This window comes from Danaus plexippus, chromosome 31 (assembly GCF_018135715.1).
Source record: "Danaus plexippus chromosome 31, MEX_DaPlex, whole genome shotgun sequence".
NCBI lineage: Eukaryota > Metazoa > Arthropoda > Insecta > Lepidoptera > Nymphalidae > Danaus > Danaus plexippus.
Window position 1 is genome coordinate 2,153,364 of NC_083558.1, and position 24,916 is coordinate 2,178,279.

Below are 24,916 nucleotides of genomic sequence, written 5' to 3' on the forward strand. Positions count from 1 at the left end.
TTTATTTAGCTGAAATTGTTTTTTGCAATAACTAATTACACTAGTTTTAGGCCATAGTATTAATATATATATATATATAGGTTTGACAAATAAAACCCCCCGGAGTCGGCTATCATATACATTTCCTTAACAATATTCTTACAACCGTTAGCAGCGTTACACAATTGATGCTATTAAATGATATAAGTGGCGCTTAGTTTTAATATCCGTTCCTAGTGATGGGCGTCGCCCGGTAATCGCGCGGTAATCACGCGGTAATCACGGTAATCACGTGACATGGTAATCTATTTGTTGTGTCTCATGGTGTCCGCTATGTTGCGCACGTCCAGCTGGACCTTGGGCTTGTACTGCGGCGGGTCGAAGAAGAAGTCGAACCTCTTGAAGGATTCTATGTCTCTCTCAGACGCGTCTAGACTGGACAGGTTCGTTAAAGACCGGTCTGGGAGGAACACGCTGGACTCTGAAAACAAAATATACATATATATCTTGTATAGTTTGTATATATATACATAGACGGACTAGACCCGGTTTTAATATATTCTCAGTCGGGAGTCGAACCCGCTGCCTGGTGCTGCAAGTGTCAGTATTTACCGGGTCTGTGCGCTTGCGACGCCTCTTCTGTCGTCTCGTTCATCGCCGGCTGGCCTGACAAACAGACATACACACATTATATACACATATATCCAGCACTTCATTTATAAGAGAAAAATATTCAATTAAAACGATTTCAAATACGAATAAAGTTATTTTTATTTCTATATAAAGAGACGTCTAACGCCATTATATAACTCACAGTTATTGGGCCACGGGGAGAAGAGTGAGGAATCCGGCTCTTTGTGTTCCTGGAATAAACGAGAAACAATATATTAGTATGAGAAAAACCGAATTGCTGAACCAGTTTCGATGAGACTACAAACCTGCCCCTTGTACAGTTTCGAATCCGTCACATAGTGCACGGTGACCTCGTTGTTCAGCTTGGCGCCCGCCCGCAGCCGCTGGAAGTACGGCAGCTCGCCGTTCATGTGATCGGCCTTATCGGGCTTGTCGCTGAACAGCGCGTTCCTGAACACGTTCCTGTCCTCCTGGCCGAAGGGCGTGTAGCCCCTGTAGTCCTCCTTCCTGAGCGGCGGCCCGATCGGTTCCGGGATCGCCGTGGTGAACAGCGAGTCCTCGTAGCCCGGCCTGGTGCCGATCGGGTTCGGGGAGACCTTGGGCGTGTCGAAGTACTCGGGACTGAGGAAGCTCTTCTCCTGGCTGCTGTTCGTCTTGAACAGCGAGTAGCCCTCGTCGTTCTTCTGCGTGAACGACGCGAGATTCATGATCCTGTTGTGGAAGTTCTGCTCCGTCTCCGGCTTCTGGTCGTAGCTGTTGATGTAGTTGTAGTGGTAGGCCTGCGGGTTCTGGGTCCGGATGAGGTTCTGCTGGTGCATCATGGACATGAGCGGGTTCCGTATAGTGTACATGCCGTTGGAGGTCGGCGTGATGGTGGCCTGGCAGGGCGCGGGCGGCATGGGGATGGGCTCGGGGACCCGTATCTCGTTCTTCTGCGGCTGCACTTGCACCGGCGGCAGGTTGGGATGGAACATGGGGTTCCTGAGCGTCACCATCTTGGCTTCCGGCTTCACTTCGCCGTCACATTTCTTCGCTTTCTTCTTGCCTTTCTTTGTTTTCGTCGTCGCTTCTGGTATTATTATCTTGGGTGGTTCTGGGTAATAAAAAAGTTACTCACATTATTCATGTAACGCGAGGATAAATCTCCGAACAAAGATATGTTTACCAAAGTATTTTTTATTATATTATATAACAATAGTTCTTATAATTTACAAATAAAAAACTTACATGTATAGAAAAATTTATAAATATTATTAAAATCAAAGATTTCTTTTATTAAATTCCTATATCTACTAACCTATGGCGGTGGGAGCGACTATCGGTCGACGAGGCGGGGCCTGAAAACATTACAGTATCAATTAATAAGTATTGCAATAAAAAAATTATTTACAAAGCTATGAGATACCAAACAAATCAGTGGATCGATCAAATTAAAGAAATGATCAAATCGGTCAAACAAATCACTACTTCACCGTTTCATACTGTATAGCTTCATTTATGGACAAATGATCAAAACCACATTAAGAACCTTTTCATCAACTATAACTCCAATATTTGGTCAAACAATATTTTAAATATATTTTCCAATATTTGTTCAATCCATTGTCCAATATTTTGTCCAATGAAGTATCCAATATTTCGTTCAATCAAGTGTCCAATATTCTGTCCAATTAATCATCCAACATCAACTCACAAGTGTCTTTATAACAGGCGGATCTTTCTTCTCTCCGGGCTGGACCCTGGTCAGTGTTATACCCGGTGGAAGCTTGAGATCAGCGACCTGTTGCCAATAATTAATTAAAAACTATAAATTATAGTACAGTAGTTAATTTAAGGTAATTTTATTAATATATGTATACATATATATATATATTAATAAAATCAATATTAAAAAAGTTATATATATATAGTCCAGATATAAAACAATAAACATATATACACTAATGACCAACTCATCCAGTTCAGTTCAGTGTGTTATGTGATCGTGTAACAGACAGACGGACACACTTTTCATCATTTACCTGGACTCCACTACTCAGTTGTTCCATAATGCTACAAGACGAGGGCTTGTCGGCTTCAGCGCTGCTCACGACCTGAAATATTGTATTTAATATATATATATATATATATAAAAGTACTACAATATTTTTCAGTATACATTGAAGTGAACATGTCATCACGCCTACCGCGGGTTCGCGCGTTCAAACTACATACGCTACGTTAATAGTTAACCAAGCATAGATCTTAACACGTCATGACGAGGACTCGATTCATAATCAGATCTGTCCTAAACTTGTGACAAACGGCTTTGTATATTATACAATAAATTCCAGATAAATGTCTCATATATGTTAATGTTAAAAAAAATTATCACCTACTTATTTTAACATATTTTTACAAACTAACTTAACATTTTATGTATAAGAAAAAAAAAAAAAATTCTCCTCATTACTTTAATTCAATCAGTTTAGGATATTGGTAATTGACAGAAATACACACACACAGACACAACAGCGAAATGTATATAATGTGTGTAATATAATATATATGTGAGCCAACAGTCAGCGCCATCTATCGCGTGTCGCGTTACTTCACACAATACACCTGTCATGAAGTGTTCCCGGGAACTACACGGACTGTACATACATTATATACTATGTGTTATTATAATGCATGAAACAAACAAACATACATACATCCTCACTATACTATCACAGATAATACTAGTTAATTCTCTTTGACACAAACCTTTTTGCTAACAACCTCTATGGTTGTGTCCGGCGTTATGTTGATGACTTGACCCTGACCACCTGAATGACCAGTTGGATTAGCTGACTGACCCTTCTTATCCCTCTTAGTTTGAGATTTACTTTTAGCTGGTGCTGAAAATTAAGAATTATGTATATATATATTATTAATATGGAGATGACCGTTTCCTCAAATCAAAATCTTTTTCTTTGATCATATCTCGTTATTATCAAAATCGTTTCAGCCGATTGGGATAAACCACATCACTTTAAAGACGGCTTACACAATTTTTTCTGGATTTAATTATATTAAATCTTTCATACAAAATTTACCAGGTTTTTCTTGTTTATTTTCCTTTCCTTTCTTATCCTCTTTCTTCTTATCCTTCTTCTCCTCTTTCTTTTCTTTCTTCTCCTCCTTCTTATCTTTTTCTTTATCTTTCTTTTTATTATTGTCTACTTTAAGAGGTTCCGTTTTATCTTTTTTGCTCTTAGCCTCCTGCTGTTGTTTTTTCTTCTCTTCTTCCTCAGCCTAAAACGGAAAAAACTATTTTTTATATGTTTTCCAAGAACATCAATATCTAACTTTTAACTGTAGATTATTAATTAAAAAATTGATTGACTAAAATATCATAAGAATTTTCATAGATCATACAGAGCCTATTTTCTTAGCAACTAGACGGGTAAATTAAAAAAATTACTTCAATAATCAATCAAGATCTTAAGTAGATATATAGATTTATAGCAAAGTATATGAGAATTCACTATTTTATATATATATTTATGTATCATTTAAAATACCAAATTATTGTAAGTCACATTATTGTATAATCACTACAATACATTATACAATAAAATAATTTATTATGTATTCTTCGATGTGACAGATTAGTCTAAGTCAAGTTATTGTATTGTAAAATAAACCTGTTGTTTGGCCAACAGTTTCCTCTGTTTCTTGGACAGCTGCACTTCCGGCTCCGATGGCTTCTGTTTCGTGTCTTTCTTCTGCGCCTGCGCATCCTTCTGTTTCTTCTGGAAGATTAATACGACAAATAATAATAATATAAAAACAACTACAAATACATATTAAAATTAATTTTAGTATGTTTGTATGTGTTATGGACACCTATATATATATATATATTTTAGTACTAATTTATGTTTCTTTAATATATTATACCTTTTCTTTAGCAGCTCCCTTAGCTAACTGGTTGATGTGAGCGATCGCCTGTTCCCAGGTCTTCTTGCTATCAGTTTTAACTTCTGGAACTGGAAATTTAACATCTGGAGTTGATATTGTTCAATGGATTCGAAATATATGATAAAAGATCACCCACCATTCTGCACTGGCTGCGTCTCGGCTGGCGGGTGATTTACCCTTGTCGAATCTGTAACTTTAGAGTAAAAAAATTACTGATATTAGTTGGCAGAAAAAAAAATGATCTCACAGCGACATATTGAATAAAAATACATAATTACTGTATACTAGACGAGGACGGACATTGTAATGTACATATATCTATCCGACATTGAAAACCGCATCTATTTTAGTTGAGCAGTTAGTGAGGCACAGATAAATATGTTTATTTTTATAGAATAGTTAAATTTTTATATATATTAACTAACTGTTGTTCTTCTGTCTTTCTTGCAAATGCTGTTGCTGTTGCTGATGTAACTGTTGCTGCTGCTGCTGCTGCTGTTGCTGTTGTTGTAGTTGTTGTTGTTGTTGATGCTCGCCAGCCACATCCTTGCCCTGTAGTATCCTAGCTTCCTCTATCTCTTTCTCACATTCTCTCAATCTGCGCGTCAATTCAGCTACCCTTCGTTCTCCTATTTGTAGTTCCTGAGTACAAAGTATAAGCATAAATATATATATATATATATATATATATATATATATATAGATTCTTTTTTTTAATATTGATAGAAGAAATTATAAAAGTAAAGATAAATCTCATTGTTTGATATTTTCTATGAAAAATTCTCTTAAACGGTTTACATATTTTTCATTCACGTATCAATTAGTGATGTGCATAACATTTTCCTCTATATCGACGGATATTGGTGACATAATTTATCTATATCCGATGTTTAATCGACGGATCTCCATACTAGATCCGATATACGAGTGTGCGTGAGTGCGTGCGTGTGTGTGTGTGTGTGTGTGCGTACCTTAGCCGTGGTGTTAACCAGGGACGTGTATTCACTAAGCTGTTCCATAACCACCTGCATCTTCGCCTGCTGGGATGGATTCATTTTCTGCTTCTTACCTAATTTTAATAATAAGTTAGGGTCATCAAACACATTTATTTATTATAGTCATCACTTCATATGTCAGGGTTGTCACTTATTAAATTCCTGTATATTTAATATACTGTTGCTGATATGATAAATGCGACAGTGAGGATATATGGCTGTCTGTGCTGTTTGACAGCGAACAGATTTTGATAAAACTCTCCAATAACGTAGATGGATATCAGACTGAACTATAGGTCACAGTTTGTCTTTCATCCCGTATAATTCTTTAGGGAAGTTGTATTGTGAAGTAACGCGACACGCGATAGATGGCGCTGACGGTTGGCTCACATGTGCTATTTTATCACACTATACATTTGTCTAAATCGTAAACAGCATATAAAATTACCCTTCTTTCCTTTACTAGCTGCGATTGTTGCTTTAGCGTGTGTCAGGTCCCTGTTCGCCGATGCGTGCGCCCTCTGTAGGGCGGTGACTGTTGCTCGAGCGGATTGGAGCTCTGATTGCAGCTGTTGCAGCTGATTCACCAGGCGGGATTCCATCTGGAAGAAAATATACACATATATATCCAGTACAAAGTTTATATATATATAACATTCGTTGGCGTGACAGAGCCACCGATCGCAGGTTCCCTGTGAGTTTACATCTTTCGTTCGAGATACGATCACATTTTTTATAATATTTATAGTAAAATTGTATCGAATGTTATTTAAAAAAAAATCAATTCTGACCTTATTTCTAAGATTATATATGCGTGTGTATGTATGTTACCCTCTTGCCCCTCTGTCGCTGTTTCTTGGCCCTCTTCTTCCCTCTGTCAACGTGTCGCGAGGGCCCCTCGATGTACTGCAGCAGCGCGTCCAGGTCCCGCGGGTCCGAGCGGCACCCGCCACGCCAACACGAGCCGCTGTGACGGGTTACACATTCATCAGTGCGTTGATTCATGTTATTGGAATACCGTTGATAAAGTAATGCGTGTCTAGTGTGTGTTTGTCTTCACACGCTTAAACTATTGAACTCAACATTACGCAGAGACTAACCCAGAACAGCCGCTAGACGTCGAGAATACACTGGTATCTCTACTAGATAGAGACACGTTCTGTTGTCGACTCCTCATTTGTTGCAGCTGTTGTTGCTGCAATTGTTGTTGCTGTAACTGCTGTTGTTGCATCTGCTGTTGCTTCAGCTGCTGCTGCTGCATCTGCTGCTGTTGCATCTGCTGCTGTTGCTGTTGTTGAAGCTGTTGCTGCTGCAGGATTTGCTGTTGCTGTATCTGTTGCTGCTGTATTTGCTGCTGCTGCACCTGTTGTTGCTGCACCTGTTGTTGCTGCATCTGCTGTTGCTGAATCTGCTGTTGTTGCAGCTGTTGTTGTTGAATTTGCATCTGCTGCCGAATTAGTGCATCCTGGCGTTGTTGCTGTTTAAAACATAAAGATATTGTTATTAATTCGTAATGATTATCCCAACGCTTTACGAAATATTCTAACAACAATTTAAATTATGTTAAAAAATACTAGTTATATATTTATATGGTAAGGATTTGAGGATGTATTAAATGCAACAAAATAAGCAAAAAAAATTATGTGACTATATATATATATATATAGTCACATATATATATATATATATAAATCTAACCTTAAATGAAGTAGAATTAACATTAGGCATCTAGTTAAAACATACCTGTTGTTGTCTTATTTGCTGTTGTTGTTGTGGCGTCAGTGTCGGCTTGTTGTGTATCGGCAGATCGTATATTGGCTCGGGTTTCTTTTGCTGTTGTTGTTGTTGCGGCGCTGGTTGTTGTGGCTGTTGTTGCTGCTGCTGCGGTGGCTGTTGCTGCTGTTGCATCTGTCTCAGCTGTTGTCTGAATTGCTGGAATGAATTTAGTTTAGCATCATAAAAAAAAATTGTTATAACCGACATTTTTTGTTTGTAGCTTGTTAAACTAAATAAGGATATTATTTTTTATATAAACATAGAATGTGCCTGGGGTTATTATTATAGCAAATGTAGCCAATTTTTTAAGATACTATTTATAATCTGAAGTCTTTTAGAACCTTTTTATATATATATATATATATTTTTTGGTTCACATATAAATTTCTCTCTAAGCCCAATTTCGATGTCCACTCGGACGAAGTCGCAGGCAAAAACTAGCATGGTAAAATATTTCTATATAATCTGTGTTATAGTATAATACATTCTTACAATCTCCAGTCTTATTTTCTCTACTGCCGCTGCGTTAACTTTGCCTTCCGTCTTCACTGGCTGGGCCGGTGGTGGTGGGGGGTTCTGAGGAAAATATTGGAAAATATATATATATACATATATATGTCGCGACTTTAGTAGAAGTCTCTGTTAGTTACTATTAAGGTTATTGGTGTACGTTAGTGTTTGCTTCTAACGGTATCTCGTACTAAGGGTTATATGAGAATTGCAGGCGTAAAATTACTTCCCCATTATACAATGCCCTGGCTCCTCACCCATTGATTTCAACCATGATATCCTCAAAATGACAGAATTCCTATTTAATATTATAAAGTTATTAATGACATATTTTTTTGACCCGACGATCAATTAATTAAATTCTTGATTACTGACACAAATGTGATAAAACTTTTGTAATCATACTATGCACAAGGGCAACGTTGATGGATTTCGATGTTAATATACCTGAATTTCTGGCTCTTCTTTGACAACAAGCTCCGCCATCTTGTCGGCCATTTTGTCAGCCCCCTTGTCTGTCATCTTGTCTGTCGTCTTGTCGGACATTTTGTCGGCCAGCTGTTTCTGCTCCATAGCCTGTCTCTTTTGCTGCGCCTGAGTCGTCAAATCCGGGGGCAGGGTTTTCGGTAATGCCTAGATTTACAACATCATTGCCACTTAATGAATATAAAGTATATAAATATTCAAGGAGTATTGTCTTGCGTAGAAATATAGTGTCAAAATCTCTAAGTAAGATAACTAACCGGGGGTGTGGGCTGAGGGGGCGAACGCTCTGTTGGTGATTCCACCTCACCCTGGAACGACAGAATTATTTAGTAGGAATTTTTAATATATATATATATTTAATATATACTTACATTAGTTTTACACTTCTGTTTCTTCTTATTCAGTATAGATCTCAGTCGTTCTCTGGTCTCATTAAAGTTCCTCGGTACAGGAGTCGTCAGCGGGGGCTGTAAATGTTTACAAACTAGCTGTTAAAGTTCTGTTTTTCGATATCATTAGTAATTTATTCTGAATAACTCTCTTCATTAATCAGTATGGATATATATATAAGATTATAATTTAAATCCAGTCGGTCAATCAATCAATCAATATATATAAGGCCAATCAATCAAAGATTTTCAATGTAATCAATACTAACCGCGTGTCCGAACACTGTGCAATAACAACAGTTACACGGCGCGTCTGGCCCGCCCTCGCCCGCACACACGCCATGGCCGGCTGAAAAAAAAAAATATATACCTTAATTTTAATATATATATATGTTTAAAATTTACTTTATATACTATATAAATTTCAAAATATTGAAAAATAATTTAATACGGGCGGTTACATCTCTTGTAAAATGACAATTGAAATCTACCCTCAAACCTAATTGATGTCTGGCCGCTCATTTGTACATTTACCTTAACTATTATAAAGATATAGCCCACCTTTACACACATGCTGCTGGTGGTTCCCGTTCTCACATTTGACAGCCTTCTTTATCTTCTTCTTGTCGTCCTTCTTGTCATCTTTGCAGTTGTCGCAGACGCAGTCGTTGGTCCACTTGCAGTTGTTCTTGGGCGTGTCGCAGACGTCGCTCTCCGACTTGGTCTGCCCGTTCCTAGTCATGTTACCGAAGGCGACCGCGTTCAACGCCTCCTTGGCGTTTCTTAGAGCCTGAGCCGTGTATTTCGCGAGGAGCTCCGGGTTTTGATTGGACACGTTTTTGTCTTCCTCGTCTATGAGGTTTTCCTCAATGTCCAGCAGTTTGGCGTCTATGGTCGAGCAGAGTGATATGACGTGCTTCTTGTAGCTCTCTGGCACCGGAAATCCTGATGTTAAATAGGATTTGATCGTGTTGCAGCTATCTAAGAGGTTGTTTTCGGCTTTCGAAGTCGGTGTCGCCTCGTTTTTTGCTGAAGGCGCGTCGTTTTTGGGTTTCTTGTCGTCGTTCTCGTTGATGGGTTCGATTTCCGGTTCCTTTTTCGGTTTGACCGGCTGGTTTTCCGGTTTCTTGACTATTCTGACGTTAGCCTTGCCGATTATCTTGCTGAGACCCCTCGCCGCTAATATCTCCGCCTCGCTGGCGTTCTGGGTCTGAACGATGGCTTTGGTGGGTTGGGGCACTTTGGAGAAGGCGTCTTTGAGTCTCTCCTCTAGCTGTTCCAGCCTGTACAGTATGACCAGCCATTCGTCCCCGGTCAAACGTTTTTTTGGCAGCGATTCCATGTACTGTCTATTCATTTCGTGCAATCTATTGATAAAATATTCCTGTTTCCTTTCATTGCTCAGATTCGAGAAGTTCGGTGCGTTATCCACTTTCCTCACTTCGAGAGCCGTCAGTTCCTGGATGACCGTGGTGGCTGTCTCTGGATCCAGGAGTATCCAGGCCACGAGTTGTTCGGACTCCGCGCACCGCCGGATGACGTCTATATATTTGAACTTCAAGCTTTTCACGGTGCACTTCATTTCGTTGGGCATATCGGACAGCTTCATTATGAGCAAGTCAAATGTACTCAGAGCGAAGGTGTTCAGCAGCTTCGTGTACTGCTTCAAGGTCTCCTTGGAGGCCGGGCAGCTCTCGCTGTCGGACTCGTTGCTGTCTTCGTTCTTCCTCAACTCCTCTATGTTCTCAATGATCTTATCGCTCTCGTTACAGCATTGCTTGGACGCCGATTCCTGTATATACGAATAGAACCTCTCTATCATCGGTTCTATTTCGTTGTCGAGTAGCTCTAAAGGTATGCTTTTGAATTTCGCAGCCACGTACTGTTTCCACGAGTTGACGCGGCATTTGACCAGACTCCTCAGCTCGTTCATGCTCATGGCCGCCTTGAAGGAATTGTCGAATAGCGTCGACATTCTTGAGAACATTTCAAAGTTGATAGTGTTAGGCGACGTGTCCTTGTCCTCTGTCCTGTTTGCTGCTGTCTTGTCTTTGACGTTTTCGAACACTTTGTTAACGAACACTTGGGCGGATATAGAATACACCAGGTCCTTGATCTCGTCCTTGTTCGTTTTGTTGCCGATCAGATTCTGTAAATCCTTCTCATCTTTCACGATGTCGTTCAGAGCGCCCTCAAATTCGAACACCTCGTCGTTTCTTATCCTCCGGCTGATTTTCCTCTTCGCCGTGTTCTTGGTCACTTTAACGGCATCCCGTTTCGATAGTTTTATCTCGCGTATCTGTCTCAGTGTCTCCGGGGTTAGCTGGGTCTCGTTGGGCTGCGGATTCTTGACGGCGGAACCGTTTTCCTGAAGCTCAGCCGCCCCAAATTCGGACAGTTTCGTAGCAATCTCCGGCATATTCGCCAATGTCTGCGGCATCATGTTCTCCAAAAGTTCCGATAGTTTGGACACAGCCATGTTCATGTCTATGGACTCGTCTATAGGATCCTCTGACAGCATCTTCTCCAGGAACTCCGCTGAATTCTTGTCCAACGTCATCATTACCTCGATGATCTGCTCCAGGGACGGCGGCTCCTCCACTTTCCTCTTATCGCCGCCTCTGTTATACGAGTTTATTATGTTCTGGCACTCCTCCATAGCTTTCTTGATTTTCAGCCCAAACGTCACATATTTGTAGACATCGTTCTTGTCATCGTCCTTGTCTTCCTTAGGCGGCGCCCTGGCGTTCAACGGCACGTTGATCTCCGGCCCTTGACAGAAATCGATCTTGTCGCTGGATATTTTGTTTATTATTCTAGATTTCTGATTGTACAGCGGCGGATCGACGGTGGTAGGGGACATCTCCTGCAACGGCGGACTGATGGACTCAGGATAATCCTTTTCGGGTGCTTCCTTGTCTTTGAGGGCGAAGTTTGCGAATTTCGCTAGGCACTCCTTCATCTCCTTGCAGAGGTCGTCCTTGTCCCCTACTATCGTTTCCGCGTCGCTCAAATCGTCCTTGTTCAGAGGGAACGCTTCGGGCGGTTCCACCTCCTTCATGTCGTCGATGTCTTTGTATGGGGACATGTCCTCGTTGGTTCTGTTCTTCAACAGCTGGAGTATCTTATGAGGTCTGCTGTTGTGGAGGGTGGGTTTCAATTTTCTCTTCGGCGCTGAACTCATTTTTGGCAACTTCGGACTGAGGTTACGTCGCTTGCGTTTTGGCAAATCCTCTACGAGGGTCACGTTGCATTCTGGATGACTGAAATGTATAAATTACATAAATATATACATGTACACACAGATATATATATATATATATATACATCAATTAGTTTCTGAGATTCCGTGGTTTATAAATACATACTGTATACATACACACAATCTACTAGCTTCCACATACATACACACACACACACACACATATATATATATATATATATATCAGAAAAAACTGTCAATAAAAAATAACATAGCTTGGAGCCCCGCCTCATTGTTGCCTTTATTCATTCTTATATAAATAATTTTAGTATTATTTCTATATCAGACACTTTTATCACTATAATGTATCAAGCTGTCATGTCTCCGGTCTCCTACCTCTCCCTCTCGACCCTGAGCTGGTCTTCGAGCCAAATCCTCAGTCTGTGGTAGTATAGCTGTTGGTCTCTCATATGCATCACCTTCCGACGCACCTGCAACATACAAACGCTTATCACCTACCACCATACATAGCTGGCTTAGCTACAATATTATCATATAATATTATGTGTCTGGGTGCGTGTGTGTTGGCGTACGTGAGTGCGTGCGTGTGTGTTGGCGTACGTGTGTGCGTGCGTGGGTGTGTATATCATATAATTGACAATTACTAAACAAAAAAAAAATCCGTTATATGTATACATGTGAATATCTGTGTATAGATGTATGTGTGTGTATGTCATTACAATACCTCCTTAAACCGTTGCAGGTGGTACTCCGGACAGAGGGGCCTGCAGGGCGCATGTGAGGGGGCGGGGGGCGGAGTCCCGGGCGGCGGGGGAGCTGGTGCTCGGCCGCCCACCAGCTGAGTACACACCTGAACGGCGGGAGATAACAATTAGTGACTTATTGATAGTTTGCTCTAGTGAGTGAACTGAATATAATAGTAAGTACACTTTGCATGAGTGTTGTGAATGCTTATCATTGCTTGTTAAACATATATATATATATATATATATATATATATATGCACTTTCTTATTTAAATGACTGTCTCAAATCTCGCTAAGTTCAGAAACCCATCCGTTTACAGAGCTACCCTCAGCAGTTGACATCTCAAAACATATGTTTTATTTACCAACATTGAACTAATTTTAATAATACATACATAAACTGACTCTGCATCAAATTCTACATATCTTCAAATGGTTTGAGTACTGTAGACTACTAGCTTATATAATATATATATACTAACAGTGGAGAGCCTCTTCTGTTTCCTGTACAGCTGCAGCTGTCTCCTGTGCACATCCGGCAGACGACGGTACATCGCCATCAGCTTCCGATCCACTTCAGACAGACCAACATCCACACGCTTCCTGAAATGACATTATATATACTGTCATAAATATATAATTATAATAAAAAATATGTTTCACTATTATCTGTGGGCTAGTTTACGTCGATATAGTAAAAAGATGACGTTTTTTTTAGGGACCGAAGCAAAATATATGTTAGTACAACTATAAATTTCTTGACTAAAGTAAATGTACTAAAAATTTATATCATTTTAGTAGAGGCTGTGAACATTCATCGCTACACCTCACACATTCATCGTCCAACCAGTAACATTCATCGTTGTAGCATTTAAATTCATCAGTCTACCTCGCGCGTGACTCATACGTACCTGGCATCCCGGTCGCCCCACCGGTCGCAGTGCTGCAGCACCCTGTCCATGAGCCTCTCTATGGACGCTATAGATCTCATGAGCTGCTTCACGGTGCGGCACAGCTGACCGCCGCCGGAGCCCGAGGAGCCCGAGTCCACGGCCGCGGCAGCCGCCAGCAGAAGCTCGGAGGCCGAGTCCAACGAGGAAGTGGACTGGCCGTGGGAGTCCGCTGACGATGATGACACTACACAACAAAATATAACAAAATACAACTAAATAAGTCAAACTTCTTATGCGACTTCCAACGAGGTTGCGTTAAACGTTTAACGCTCCGGGGGAGGGAGAGGGGGAGGGGGAGGGAGAATAAAGAGACAGAGCGAGGTGGACTGCAATCAATTCTGACTTGTGAGTAATGCTAATAAAGTCTGTTTTAAACAAACACTAAAAAAATTCCTTAAAAATATATTTCCATCCCTTCCTGTTCTCATTCCAACATTCCACGGAGGAGTTCACCTATTCCGACCATATCACTAAGTTAATTAAATACAGGGTGTTCAATTATCAATTAAATTACATATATTAATTATATTTTTTTTACACCATAAAACACGAGTCCCTATTGCTTTTAATAACCCTTACGATGACACTAACCTGAAATATTTTATATATTGGGAGCTAAATAACAAAATGCATGTCACTTCCCAAGGAGAGCATCATTTAAATATTCACTAACAGTGAAAACATATTACTATACTGTATTTACTACCTTGTATCTTGACTATTGCTATTAGATCAATATATATATATATATATATATATAGGAAAATTTTTGGAAAATGTTATTTGTATAATTTTCGTTATAAAAAATGATTTTTGTTTCCCAATTTAAAAACTCTTTAACAACAACTTATAACAAGTAATTTAACTCAACTATATTTCTGTCAAGTTATACATTAATTTGTATAATTATAAGATTTTTTATACCAATGTATAACATAGTGTATAAAGTCTATTTCACATATGTTAGTAAAAGTAAATTACTCGGAGCGATGGCTGTACAGAAAATGATGTAACTCAAAGGATATGACACTCACAATCATCCAGATCCACTGTCACGTTGGAATCGCTGAGGTCCAGAGAATTAGCGTCGTCCAGGGAATCCGGAGGTCTGGAAACATCACAAACACATACACAATATATATATAATAAAAAGAACAACATACTATAATCAAATTACATCATCATCATCATCAACCTATCGCAGCCCACTGCTGAGCAAAGGCCTCTTCTCACATGGAGAAGGTTAGAGCATTAATCACCACGCTCACTCAAGACGGGTTGGCGATTTCAAATATATATATATATATATATATATATATATTAACTATATTTAAAAGCACAGTTTGTCAACTCACTTAGCGCCTGTCCCATCACCCTGCTGTAGCTCCCTACTTGAGTTATCCTTAACGTCCACCGGCGGCTGAAACAATTATGATACAACTGAACGGTTAGATTCAAAGAGAAGAAAATACATTACAACACTCTTCATATGATTCAAGAGTACATTTTTTTAGTATCTGAACCACAATACCATTGCATTAAGGGATGGTGGGTTACGTATTTGTCATATCATGACGGACATTTGGGTCCAGCTTTGTCTCATATATTGGAATCAAACCTTGTACTGTAGCAGCGGGTATCTTAACATTTGAACCGTGGGGTACACGCTATATATATAAATATATTATCATTGAATTCATACCTTTTCAGAATCTTTATTGCCGTTGAATTCGTTCACAGCCTGCATCATGCCGAAGAACGAGATCCTGGGCACAGAAATACAAACACACACATATATAAATATATATGTATGTATATATTAATAGATAACTGCCTGTATTATTTCTGATCAAACTTTTGTCATTAAAAAAGTCATTTTAAGTGAAGTCAGAGAGTACATGGTAAGGTAATGTATATTAAGTGATGGTTGGCATCATTCAACTCCAAGGTAAAGGTAAATTAATAGAAGTAATGCTTTATATAGAAAGGTAATTGTTACCTGAGCAATTGTTTCCTCTGCTGAGCGCATAGCGTCCTAGGTGTGAGACAATCGCATCGATGTTTGTAGCCCGCCCACGCGCTTACTGTACACAAAATTATATATACATATATGGGTGTGTGTGTGTGTATAGATATATATATATATACTAAAAAGGTTTCGGAAATTTAGATATCAGTAGACAAAACAGGATTATCGACCATAGTCTTGACTAAAATTTATTATAATTAAGTAAAATGATATATATATATATATATTTATACTAACGGTCGTGCGGCGCCGTCCTAGCCGCCATGTGTTGTAGTCTCTCCCTGGTGGAGCGGGCGTGGTGGGGCGCCAACTTGTTCGCCAGCCTTGACCGCCACCACCCACCACCAGCGATGGTGCCGTCGCCACCATCGCTGGGTACCATCTCCACCTGGAACGCATATATATATATAGGAGCCCGTCTTGTTAAGTCTCACACACTTCGTCATATCTTCCCTTCACTCAACACTTCTCAGTCCTCTCTAATTTCTCTCCATCATCAGCCGTACGCCGTCCGTTCCTCGCCATATATATCTCCGTCTCTTTCCCTCATATGTATCCCTCTCACTTACTCGTGCCACTTTCCATTTACACACAAATCCTTTATCCCTCCATCCGTCGCCGGCACATTAAAATATCTTACGTACAACGTAACAATCAAAGTGATGTCAACAAAAATAATCTCACATACATATATATACCAACGGTTTTACCTTCACAATCTTCCCATACTTATAGTGACTATTGGAGTTTCAAAGGATAACATTATCTAATATATATTTATGCTTTAAGTATTTTTTACCTTAAATGTTATACTAGATGCAGTCTTGAAGTTTTCTAGGAGTTTACAGAATCTTTCCATTGCATATCTATAAAAAAAATAAATATATAGATTAGGCATGTAACGTACAGCTCGGCAGAATAGCTAATATTCCTTGAGTTATTTAAGAGCCGAGTTATAGGCATGGGTGTTCCCAAAAAAAAAAATATTGTCTAAATTTGGTCAACGTAAAATGTTACTTCTTAAAATTAAAACCGATAACTTTTTCTATATATATAAGTTTTCTTTAAATATAGATGATTATGTGCCTGTGTTATGTAAAATGTACGTAATAAATGCATATCATTTCTCCTTCGATCGGTTATTTATAAAAAAATATACAGCTTATGTATTTCGCCAAATAATAAGTGGGGATATTCGGTATTCGGTATTCGGCCGAACAGCAGCCGAATAAGGCATTCGATACTAACTGCTTCTCGAAGGGCCGGTCATATGTTCTGCATAGGCAAATGTTGTTCACAATCTGGCTGGTCACGTCATTCTCCTGGGACAATCTTACCAGGTGATTCTGGATTATCGATAGACCTGGAAATATATACGGCTGGATTAAAGCACGCATGTGTGTGTGCTTGTCACGCAAAAGCTAATAAAGTATCAGTACTTATTTTTACAGAATTTAAGTCTTATGATTTGCAATATACAGAGGACCCATTTAAAACTACATAACGACAGAGAAAATATTATAAAAAAATAATATGTCCCAACTAGAACCGACATTTACGCACCGAATGCAATGCATAAATTTGAACTACTTTTTCAAAGTCGGTCAAGACAAAAATTTACAATAAATTGCAATAATTGCATTACTGTCATCGCAGACAGCAGTCCTCTGTAGTCTAGCAATATCCCAGGTGGAAGGTGGTAGATGCTCTCCGGGTGAAAGCCCCAGCGCTCGGACAATGTTGGCTCCCAGCGGTGCTGTGCTACCCCCTGGATATATAAAATTATAATAATCAACATATATATATATATATAAATATATAATAAATAAATTTTTAACTAATTTAAAACAATGATCACAATGAGTAAATTCTCTACAAGCTTATCACACTGAGTAAAACTATCACCATTCATAAAGTGAACCGCTGAAGTAAAAATTACAATTTAAAGCAATGATCACACTGTGTAAATCGTTTAACAAGTTTATCACACCGTGTAATCCATTCATAATGTTAAGCGAACCACCTACCAGCTAACTCGGCTACCAGTCCGTGCATCCAGGTCTGAAGGGCCGTTTCGTTATTGGCTAGTGACAGACACAGGCGGCAGTGACATCCGAAACGAGCGACGTACGACCAGGGCGACCTCGACATCTCTGAACTCCTGTGGGGGGAGGGACTATATATTATATGTTTTTGTGGGGGGGAGGGACTACATATATATATATATAAAATTTTAATCTATTGGTTCTAGTAAATAATAATCTTGTTTATGGTAGTTTGTAGGTAGTATGTTGTATTGTCCATCTTACATGTTGGTCCCAACGAGGGTGTACATGAGAGCACTGATCTCACACCAGGAATGGTAGACCCCCAACAGCCACTCCTCAACAGGTTTGAAGGGCTCTGGTGGTGGTGGTTCAGCTATAAATAAACAGACTATCAAATAGATACACTTTCCTTTATAATAGCTACTTAACAATAGGTATTAAAAGGGCTTGTGTTAAATTATTTTTTTATATATAAGTACATACAAATTCATCAAAGCCAATCAAGTATATATATATATATATATATATTAGTAAGTTGTGTTAGTTGCACTACTTATAACTCAAGAACATCGGTGGAGTGACAGCTTAGAACTGGGAAAATGACTAAGATACTTCTCATCCCATAGAAAAAAGACAAAAAAATAAGTTGATAAAATTTTAAATCTTCTTTTTTACTGCCTCTAAGGAGGGATAGAGTTCCCCCGGTCAGCTATACATTTCTACTTTTGAAAGTAACGCAGACAAAGCCGCGGGCAAACGCTAGTTATATATATGTAGAGAAATAAAACAGATGCAGTCCTAATAAATGTCTATCCGGCTCTCACAATATTTCACTCACCGCAGACATAGTGTAGCAGGGCTGCCTCATCTTCAGGTGTCACAACCGGTTCCGAGTCATATAATTCTGATACACTGTGGATTACAAACACATATATAAAAAAATGGGCTATGTCTTCATATGCAACGTTCACAGTTTTTCCTGTAGTGAGTTTGGTATCGGCATGTACCCGCGCGAAACCGGGGCGGGTCGCTAGTATATTTTATGATAATCATTGTTTAGTGCAAAAAAATATCATTCCCTACAGACGCAGTAACCGTTCACAGCTAGTTATATATCATCATCATCATCATCAGCCTATCCGAGCCCACTGCTGAACAAAGGCATCTTCTCACATGGAGAAGGTTAGAGCATTAATCACCACGCTCGCTGAAGACGGGTTGGTGATTTCAATCTTATAATTTTAAATTATAAGTCCAGGTTTCCTCACGATGTTTTCCTTCACCGTCCATCAGTGGTGTCGAAATACTCTTACAAAGTACATATGACTCGGTAGAGATCACATTGGTACTTGCCAGGTTCCGAACCCGCGCCCTCACGTGTGAGAGGCGGGCCTCTAACCTCCAGGCCACCACGACCTAAGCCAGGCCTTAATATTTAAATGTAACATATCCTCACACGTCATGCGTCGCCTCCAATCCCGTGTCACGAGCTGGTTGGTCCTCGCTTACATTTTCTTCCGCTGAGGCCAGCAACTGGAAAGGTTACCAAAACTTTACATCCCCCGGATATCAATGAAGATATTGTATGTATATCTGGTCACATAAAAACTACTAAACACAGAAATAGTCCAATTTAATCGACTATGGTCTATTTAGCCGATTATATTTTTTGTCCAAATTCCATAAAAAACTGTCTTATTAATTATTTTCCACTACACGCGAGGATTCGGCTCCTTCGCATCAACCGTCAGATGTAAGTGTGTTAGTATGTGTGTGTATATATGTATGCGTGTGTGTGTGTGTGTGTGTGTGTGTGTATATATGTATGCGTGTGTGTGTGTGTGTGTGTGTGTAGTGTTTAAAATCTTAGTTATATTTAACTAATTGTCTTACAAGAATGATGCTAATAGCAATCCCACCTGCAGTATATCCTCGTGTCTGATGAGGAACTGCTCATGTTCGGGGGGCGCTCCATGTTCAGCCCCAGACAGCAGCGGCAACAGGAACTGACCCATCGCTGGCGGCTCCACCTGCTGGAAAAAAATATGACCTTTGAATCTATAACATTAAGGTCGCTTATTGCTTGATAACAATCACAGTTTAATGTTCCCTAATACATATATATATATATATATATATATATATATATATATATATTTTCACTGTCTATGTTTATGCACGAAATAACTTATCGATTATATTCAATCGTACATAATAATAGTTTTTGTGGAACCTGAGATTTTTTTATTTCTTTATTCTCAAGTACTTATACCACGATTGAATCAATCCCACTGTCAGTTCATTTAACAAGAATGTACCAAAACTAAAACTAGCAATAGTGTATAAAAAAAAAAAACAAATAAAGAGTTAAATTTTAAGCTTCTAATATTTTAAATTGGATGTGAATGTAAAAATAAAACTATTACACTATTAAAAGTGAAATTTATGAAAGTACAACGGAACAAGATAAATTATATAAACAAGTATCTCTGAAATTTGTTTATATTTATTATCATTTATCGTTGGACAACATTAATGTATGTAAAATTCTCACCGATCCCTTGTGTTGGTACGATGGACAGTCCATATGCATTCCAACATCTTTGCCTGAAGAGCTATCTGTGCTGCCGGCTGAAAGAAGAAATTATATATATATATATATATAGTCCTTATAATATAATATATAAATTATTGGGAAGGTTGTTATCAATTTTATGACATATTAATAGAAATAACCACAAAGATGTTATAATTACATACTTAGGTTATTTATTTTTTAGTTAATGTTTAGATTATTATTATTTATTTATATATGAACAGTATGTAACTGTTCTTCAGTTAAACTTGGTGGTGGGAGAAAAGAAGACAGAGATAGTTAACGCTATTTCCAGTAACAGCTCATCCGTCCAAGACTTGATGGAAGCCAAATTTTGTATGAGAGGACATTGGTATATACCATCCCAATTCCTTGCAGTGCGTTGGATCATCGTACAATTATTTTACTCTAAGGCTTGGTCATTACAAATAAATTTTAAAAGGGAAATCCAAAGAGACTCATATTATAAATTTATTTCCAATTAGACAGAGTATGTATTGATTAAATTCAAATAAAACTTTAATATACGGCCTTTGTTGTATGTAATCGTGCACAGCATTTACAGCCAAAAAAAACATTGATTTATTACATCAATCACACCCTGTATAATGTCGATATCACACAATAAACTCCGTAGAGCAAAACTCACAGTTTTCATCCATCTCCGTCCACTGATCGTCCGAATCGGAGTCGGCTCCGACATCCGACGCGTCCGACACGACCTCGACACGACGAACGCGCATCGCGACACGACGTGCGACCGCGCTCCGAAGACGAGATATCTTAAAGAGGGTAGCTATACATTACACGAATTGTAAAAGACTAACGTTGTTAAAGAGGATATTAGTTATATATTTTTTTGCATTCTGGAAACATAGATTATATACATATATTCTGTGGTAAAAATTCGTGTTAGCGGTTGCTAGGCAACGTTTTGTTATTAAACATTCTCTATGCTAGCTGGACAGTGTAATGCTTAAATCCTCAGACAATATTGGCGCCAACGTTCTGTACTAAGATATATGTATTTTTTTATATATGTATCGTGCAACGATCGTGACTATTATTCCTTGACCTTTGGCCTTTTCACTCGTATTATCGATAAAAGGAAACTATTTGAAGGGATTAAATGCAGTTATTGGTCACATAGCATACTTAACATCATCAGATCCAGTTTTGAGTAACCTTATATACAACCTCGACCAATCAATGTTGACCTACGACTTGACGTCCGTCTTACCTCCTTTCCTTTGGCGATCGGTCGCCGCCTAGCCGCTCTTTGCCTGGTCGGTCGTCTTGCTCGGCCCCGCCCAGACCATGACGAAGATGAAGAACCACTGCCTGACCCGCGCCCGCCCACTACTTGATGACCGATCTGGCAGAACAAAAATAATGACTGTGAAGTTCAGAAGCATGGTTAAGGATAAAATATTCAACTACCCTAAAAATATTATTTTTTATTCCCTAATTATTAAAATTATCATAAACTTATTATTATCGACTATTCATTGTTTTTATTTTATATAAGGTCATATTATTTTCCATGCGTAATTCCATCGTCAGACGCGGGACGCAACTTCTCATCATTCCTAGGATTCGTCGTGCGGGTGCCGGGTCCAACGCAATTACTTTTCACTTTACTTAACTTTTAACAAAACATAACTTTGGTAACAAATTAACAAAATCAAACATACAGGTCCTCTTATAGTATATATTTTTTAACTAAACATATTTCGGATAGAGAAAAAAGTTTCTACATTTAAATATTTTGAACCTAATACAGATATATATTTCAAAAAAAAAAATGGCTCAGTTTCCTGTAAATATTATCTTCCATTGTTGGATTGAATTAAAACTAGCATCGCCTTTAGACATACATATATGATATTATGTCTTTGTACACAGAAAATTATTTCAACAATACAAATATTTTATATACTCTATATCAGTTCCGAACGACAAATTCGAATTGTGGCTTATATTTACATTTCCGCCTCTCTTTAAATACAATGCGTAATATTTTTTTTTTTTATATAATTCTCTTTTAAGCCTAAGTAGATATATTTTTAAGGAACTACTTATAATAAAGTGTTGTGAATTAGTTATACTTGGTCAGTAGTCTTAGATAATAATATAAGTACATATAACATAGTTAGGTCACTATTATATTAGGTCCTATCATAGTCTAAATAACAAATGTTACGAATTTAGTAATATTTTTTTTGGATACAACGACATTTATAAGATCATTGCAAAATTGACATAGACCAAAAAAAATTTTTTTTTTTAATTTCAAATTGATATCTATAGCCTCATTCTGCCAATGAGAAGGTGGGAATTATGTCTTAGGCGGTGAACACACTATCTCACTATAAGCCTATTCCCCCTTCCCTCGATATTCAAATTATAATATAAAGGAACAACAGCAATAAAAACCGTTTTTGCTAATTCATTCATTGTCATGTCATCTTTTTTTTTTAAGCTATGGCTTCATGAGCACAGGGATCGTGGAGTATTATGCCAATGTCAATGTTTTTATTTGCTGGACGATTTAGAATCTTGAGTACTGTGTGGAGGAAACACGAAGCAGTCTGTCGAATGGAATAAAGACTTTTTGATTTTATATTTTTACTTTAATACTAAGTTTCTCAAGAGAAAATACCAATTTTGAACAATGTTCTATATTTCAATGTCATATATGCTTATGAATGACTAGCTCTGCCTGCGACTTCACCTACACGTAATAGTTATTTTTGTTATAAATAAAACTAAATATAATTGCTATACCAAGACTAGCTAGATACTTCTCATACACTAGCTAACATCCAGTGAAAATCCCATCAAAATTAGTACATTATTTCAGAGATTATGGCCAACAAACAGACAGTCGTAGAACTTTCTCTGCTATACACACATATATTTCCACGGCACTTTAAGGAGGATGTGTTTTGATATATAGAAAAAAACTTTTTTAAAATTTTTTACTCGTAGTTAACATAAGGAATGAGGTCTCTGTCTCAAACATTTTAAGATCGTATTTGATCTTGTGCAATACACGTACATAAATATAATTATGTTTGCAGATTCAACTTGCATACATAATACTTATACTATCAATGAGAAAGTCCGAGGGGATATATGTTTATTGATGTAACATAAACTGCTGAATGGACTGCGATCAGACTTTGTACCAGACTTTGTGCTCGGATGAGACAAGACCAGAAACTGTAATTTGACCCAAATTCCTGTACTTGAGGTAAATTATAGTTATCGCTGACATTTGAAGACCATAGGTAATTTTGACATGATTTAAGATTTTTTTTCTAAGCCTAATTCTGAAGGTGTACAGACAAATTCAGAAACTATTATATATATATATGAGTTATATTTCACTTAATTTTCTCAGTTTCTAAACTTATTCAGTCATTCTTTTCTTATACATTTGATAATATACATGAATTCTCTAAATTGTTAATTTATTATTTACTCGGTATAAGTATCTTATAGGAAGGATTTACGACACTACATTGTTTAAGGATATAAGTGTAGGTTGAAGGGAATATTGATGAATGAGAAATTCAATTTGTCAAACAAAAATTGGTAATAACTAATGTGTACTATTTTTTTTACTACAATAAGAGAATAGTATTGTTATTGAATGTAATTTTTTTTGTTGTTTTTGCAAAATTAATTGATATATTAAAACTGTTATCATAATAAGACAATTTTGCATTTTTTTATAACTTACATTATATATGCGAATTTTTTTTTTAAGGCCTTCCTTGTATATAAAATGCTCGAATACTTATTTTGTACTTATAAATGGGAATCAGTGATTATAATGTGTTTTTAGATAAAAATTCATCAAAAAACTATAATTGGTAGGTTGAACTCAACTAATTAATTTGGCAGTCAGCTTTCTCGTACTTTTCAGATGTCAACAGAAAGCAAAGGTCAATGACACGGAGACGAAAATCAATTAGCGCTATGCTTACCACGAGCTCGAAAAGGGAGGGAAGTTTTTGTTGGGGTTCGCCAGTGAGACCAGCCAGGCGGCCTAACTCGGCTGTGAGGTCCGCTAGCTCAGCCCCGATCCTGTCAGCGCGTTCGGCGTCTCCCAGCTCGTCCTTCAGGATGTCCCCGATCTCGTCCGAGACAGCAGCGACGGCCGAGGCCACCTCATCCACAGGTATAGAGTTGTCCAATCCATCACCGGTTTCCGTATCACTCCCAACCCCACACCGTTCGTTACATTTTCCCAAAGAACAGAACATTATTCTAAAAAGTAATCGTGCACTGGACGCAGTGAACGCAACATCTAAAGTCACAGGTCATTCAATCAGATACTACGTACAATTCCAATACGCTTTGTGTTGAGAGAAAAAATCATTTTTTCCAACGTACCGATAGATCCCGAAATTTTTGACAATACCAATATGGCGACGGTATTTTTAGGTATTTGTGACCAGCCGTGGAAATGATATTTATTTTATACTGGCATCACTAGTAGACATTGATAATCTTAAATTAATGGTATTTCTCAATATTACGTCATTATTAAAATAATTCCAAATAAGGTAACGTTGTACAACTATTTTGTATTTTT

The 24,916-nt window shown here is 38.1% G+C and overlaps 1 protein-coding gene across 3 annotated transcripts; it reads right to left on the reverse strand.

The window, feature by feature from the left end:
- Positions 1–103: 103 nt before the first annotated feature.
- LOC116778237 (uncharacterized) lies at positions 104–24,771 on the reverse strand. Of its 3 annotated transcripts, none has more exons than XM_061525944.1 (45): positions 24,306–24,770; positions 21,551–21,685; positions 20,960–21,092; positions 20,269–20,345; positions 19,634–19,744; positions 19,171–19,247; positions 18,553–18,626; positions 17,976–18,087; positions 17,694–17,827; positions 17,312–17,434; positions 16,915–17,029; positions 16,466–16,532; positions 15,904–16,054; positions 15,637–15,721; positions 15,340–15,403; positions 14,993–15,057; positions 14,672–14,745; positions 13,596–13,821; positions 13,167–13,287; positions 12,664–12,789; positions 12,315–12,409; positions 9,278–11,979; positions 8,986–9,065; positions 8,699–8,794; positions 8,585–8,635; positions 8,289–8,474; positions 7,824–7,907; positions 7,299–7,487; positions 6,656–7,032; positions 6,387–6,522; positions 6,004–6,157; positions 5,532–5,629; positions 4,986–5,202; positions 4,697–4,753; positions 4,540–4,628; positions 4,284–4,391; positions 3,693–3,891; positions 3,361–3,494; positions 2,634–2,705; positions 2,306–2,392; positions 1,910–1,949; positions 918–1,705; positions 794–842; positions 592–645; positions 104–460 (listed from the first exon to the last, which is right to left on the reverse strand). In XM_061525944.1, the coding sequence occupies exons 1-45, from the start codon at positions 24,582–24,584 to the stop codon at positions 285–287; spliced, it is 8,667 nt and encodes a 2,888-aa protein (XP_061381928.1). In that variant the 5' UTR covers positions 24,585–24,770; the 3' UTR covers positions 104–284. The 3 variants fall into 3 exon arrangements, with proteins under 3 accessions (XP_061381928.1, XP_061381927.1, XP_061381929.1); XM_061525943.1 differs by having other exon boundaries at positions 19,634–19,747; XM_061525945.1 differs by lacking the exon at positions 592–645 and having other exon boundaries at positions 319–460; positions 19,634–19,747; positions 24,306–24,771.
- Positions 24,772–24,916: the final 145 nt, after the last annotated feature.

Excerpts from the sequence above, each read along its gene's own strand:
- LOC116778237 (XM_061525943.1), bottom strand. The coding sequence starts at position 24,584 with ATGTTCTGTTCTTTGGGAAAATGTAACGAACGGTGTGGGGTTGGGAGT. Across the intron at positions 7,033-7,298 it reads AGCAAATAAGACAACAACAG|CAACAACGCCAGGATGCACT; the intron begins GTATGTTTTAAC and ends TGTTTTAAACAG. Across the intron at positions 5,203-5,531 it reads TGGTTAACACCACGGCTAAG|GAACTACAAATAGGAGAACG; the intron begins GTACGCACACAC and ends CTTTGTACTCAG.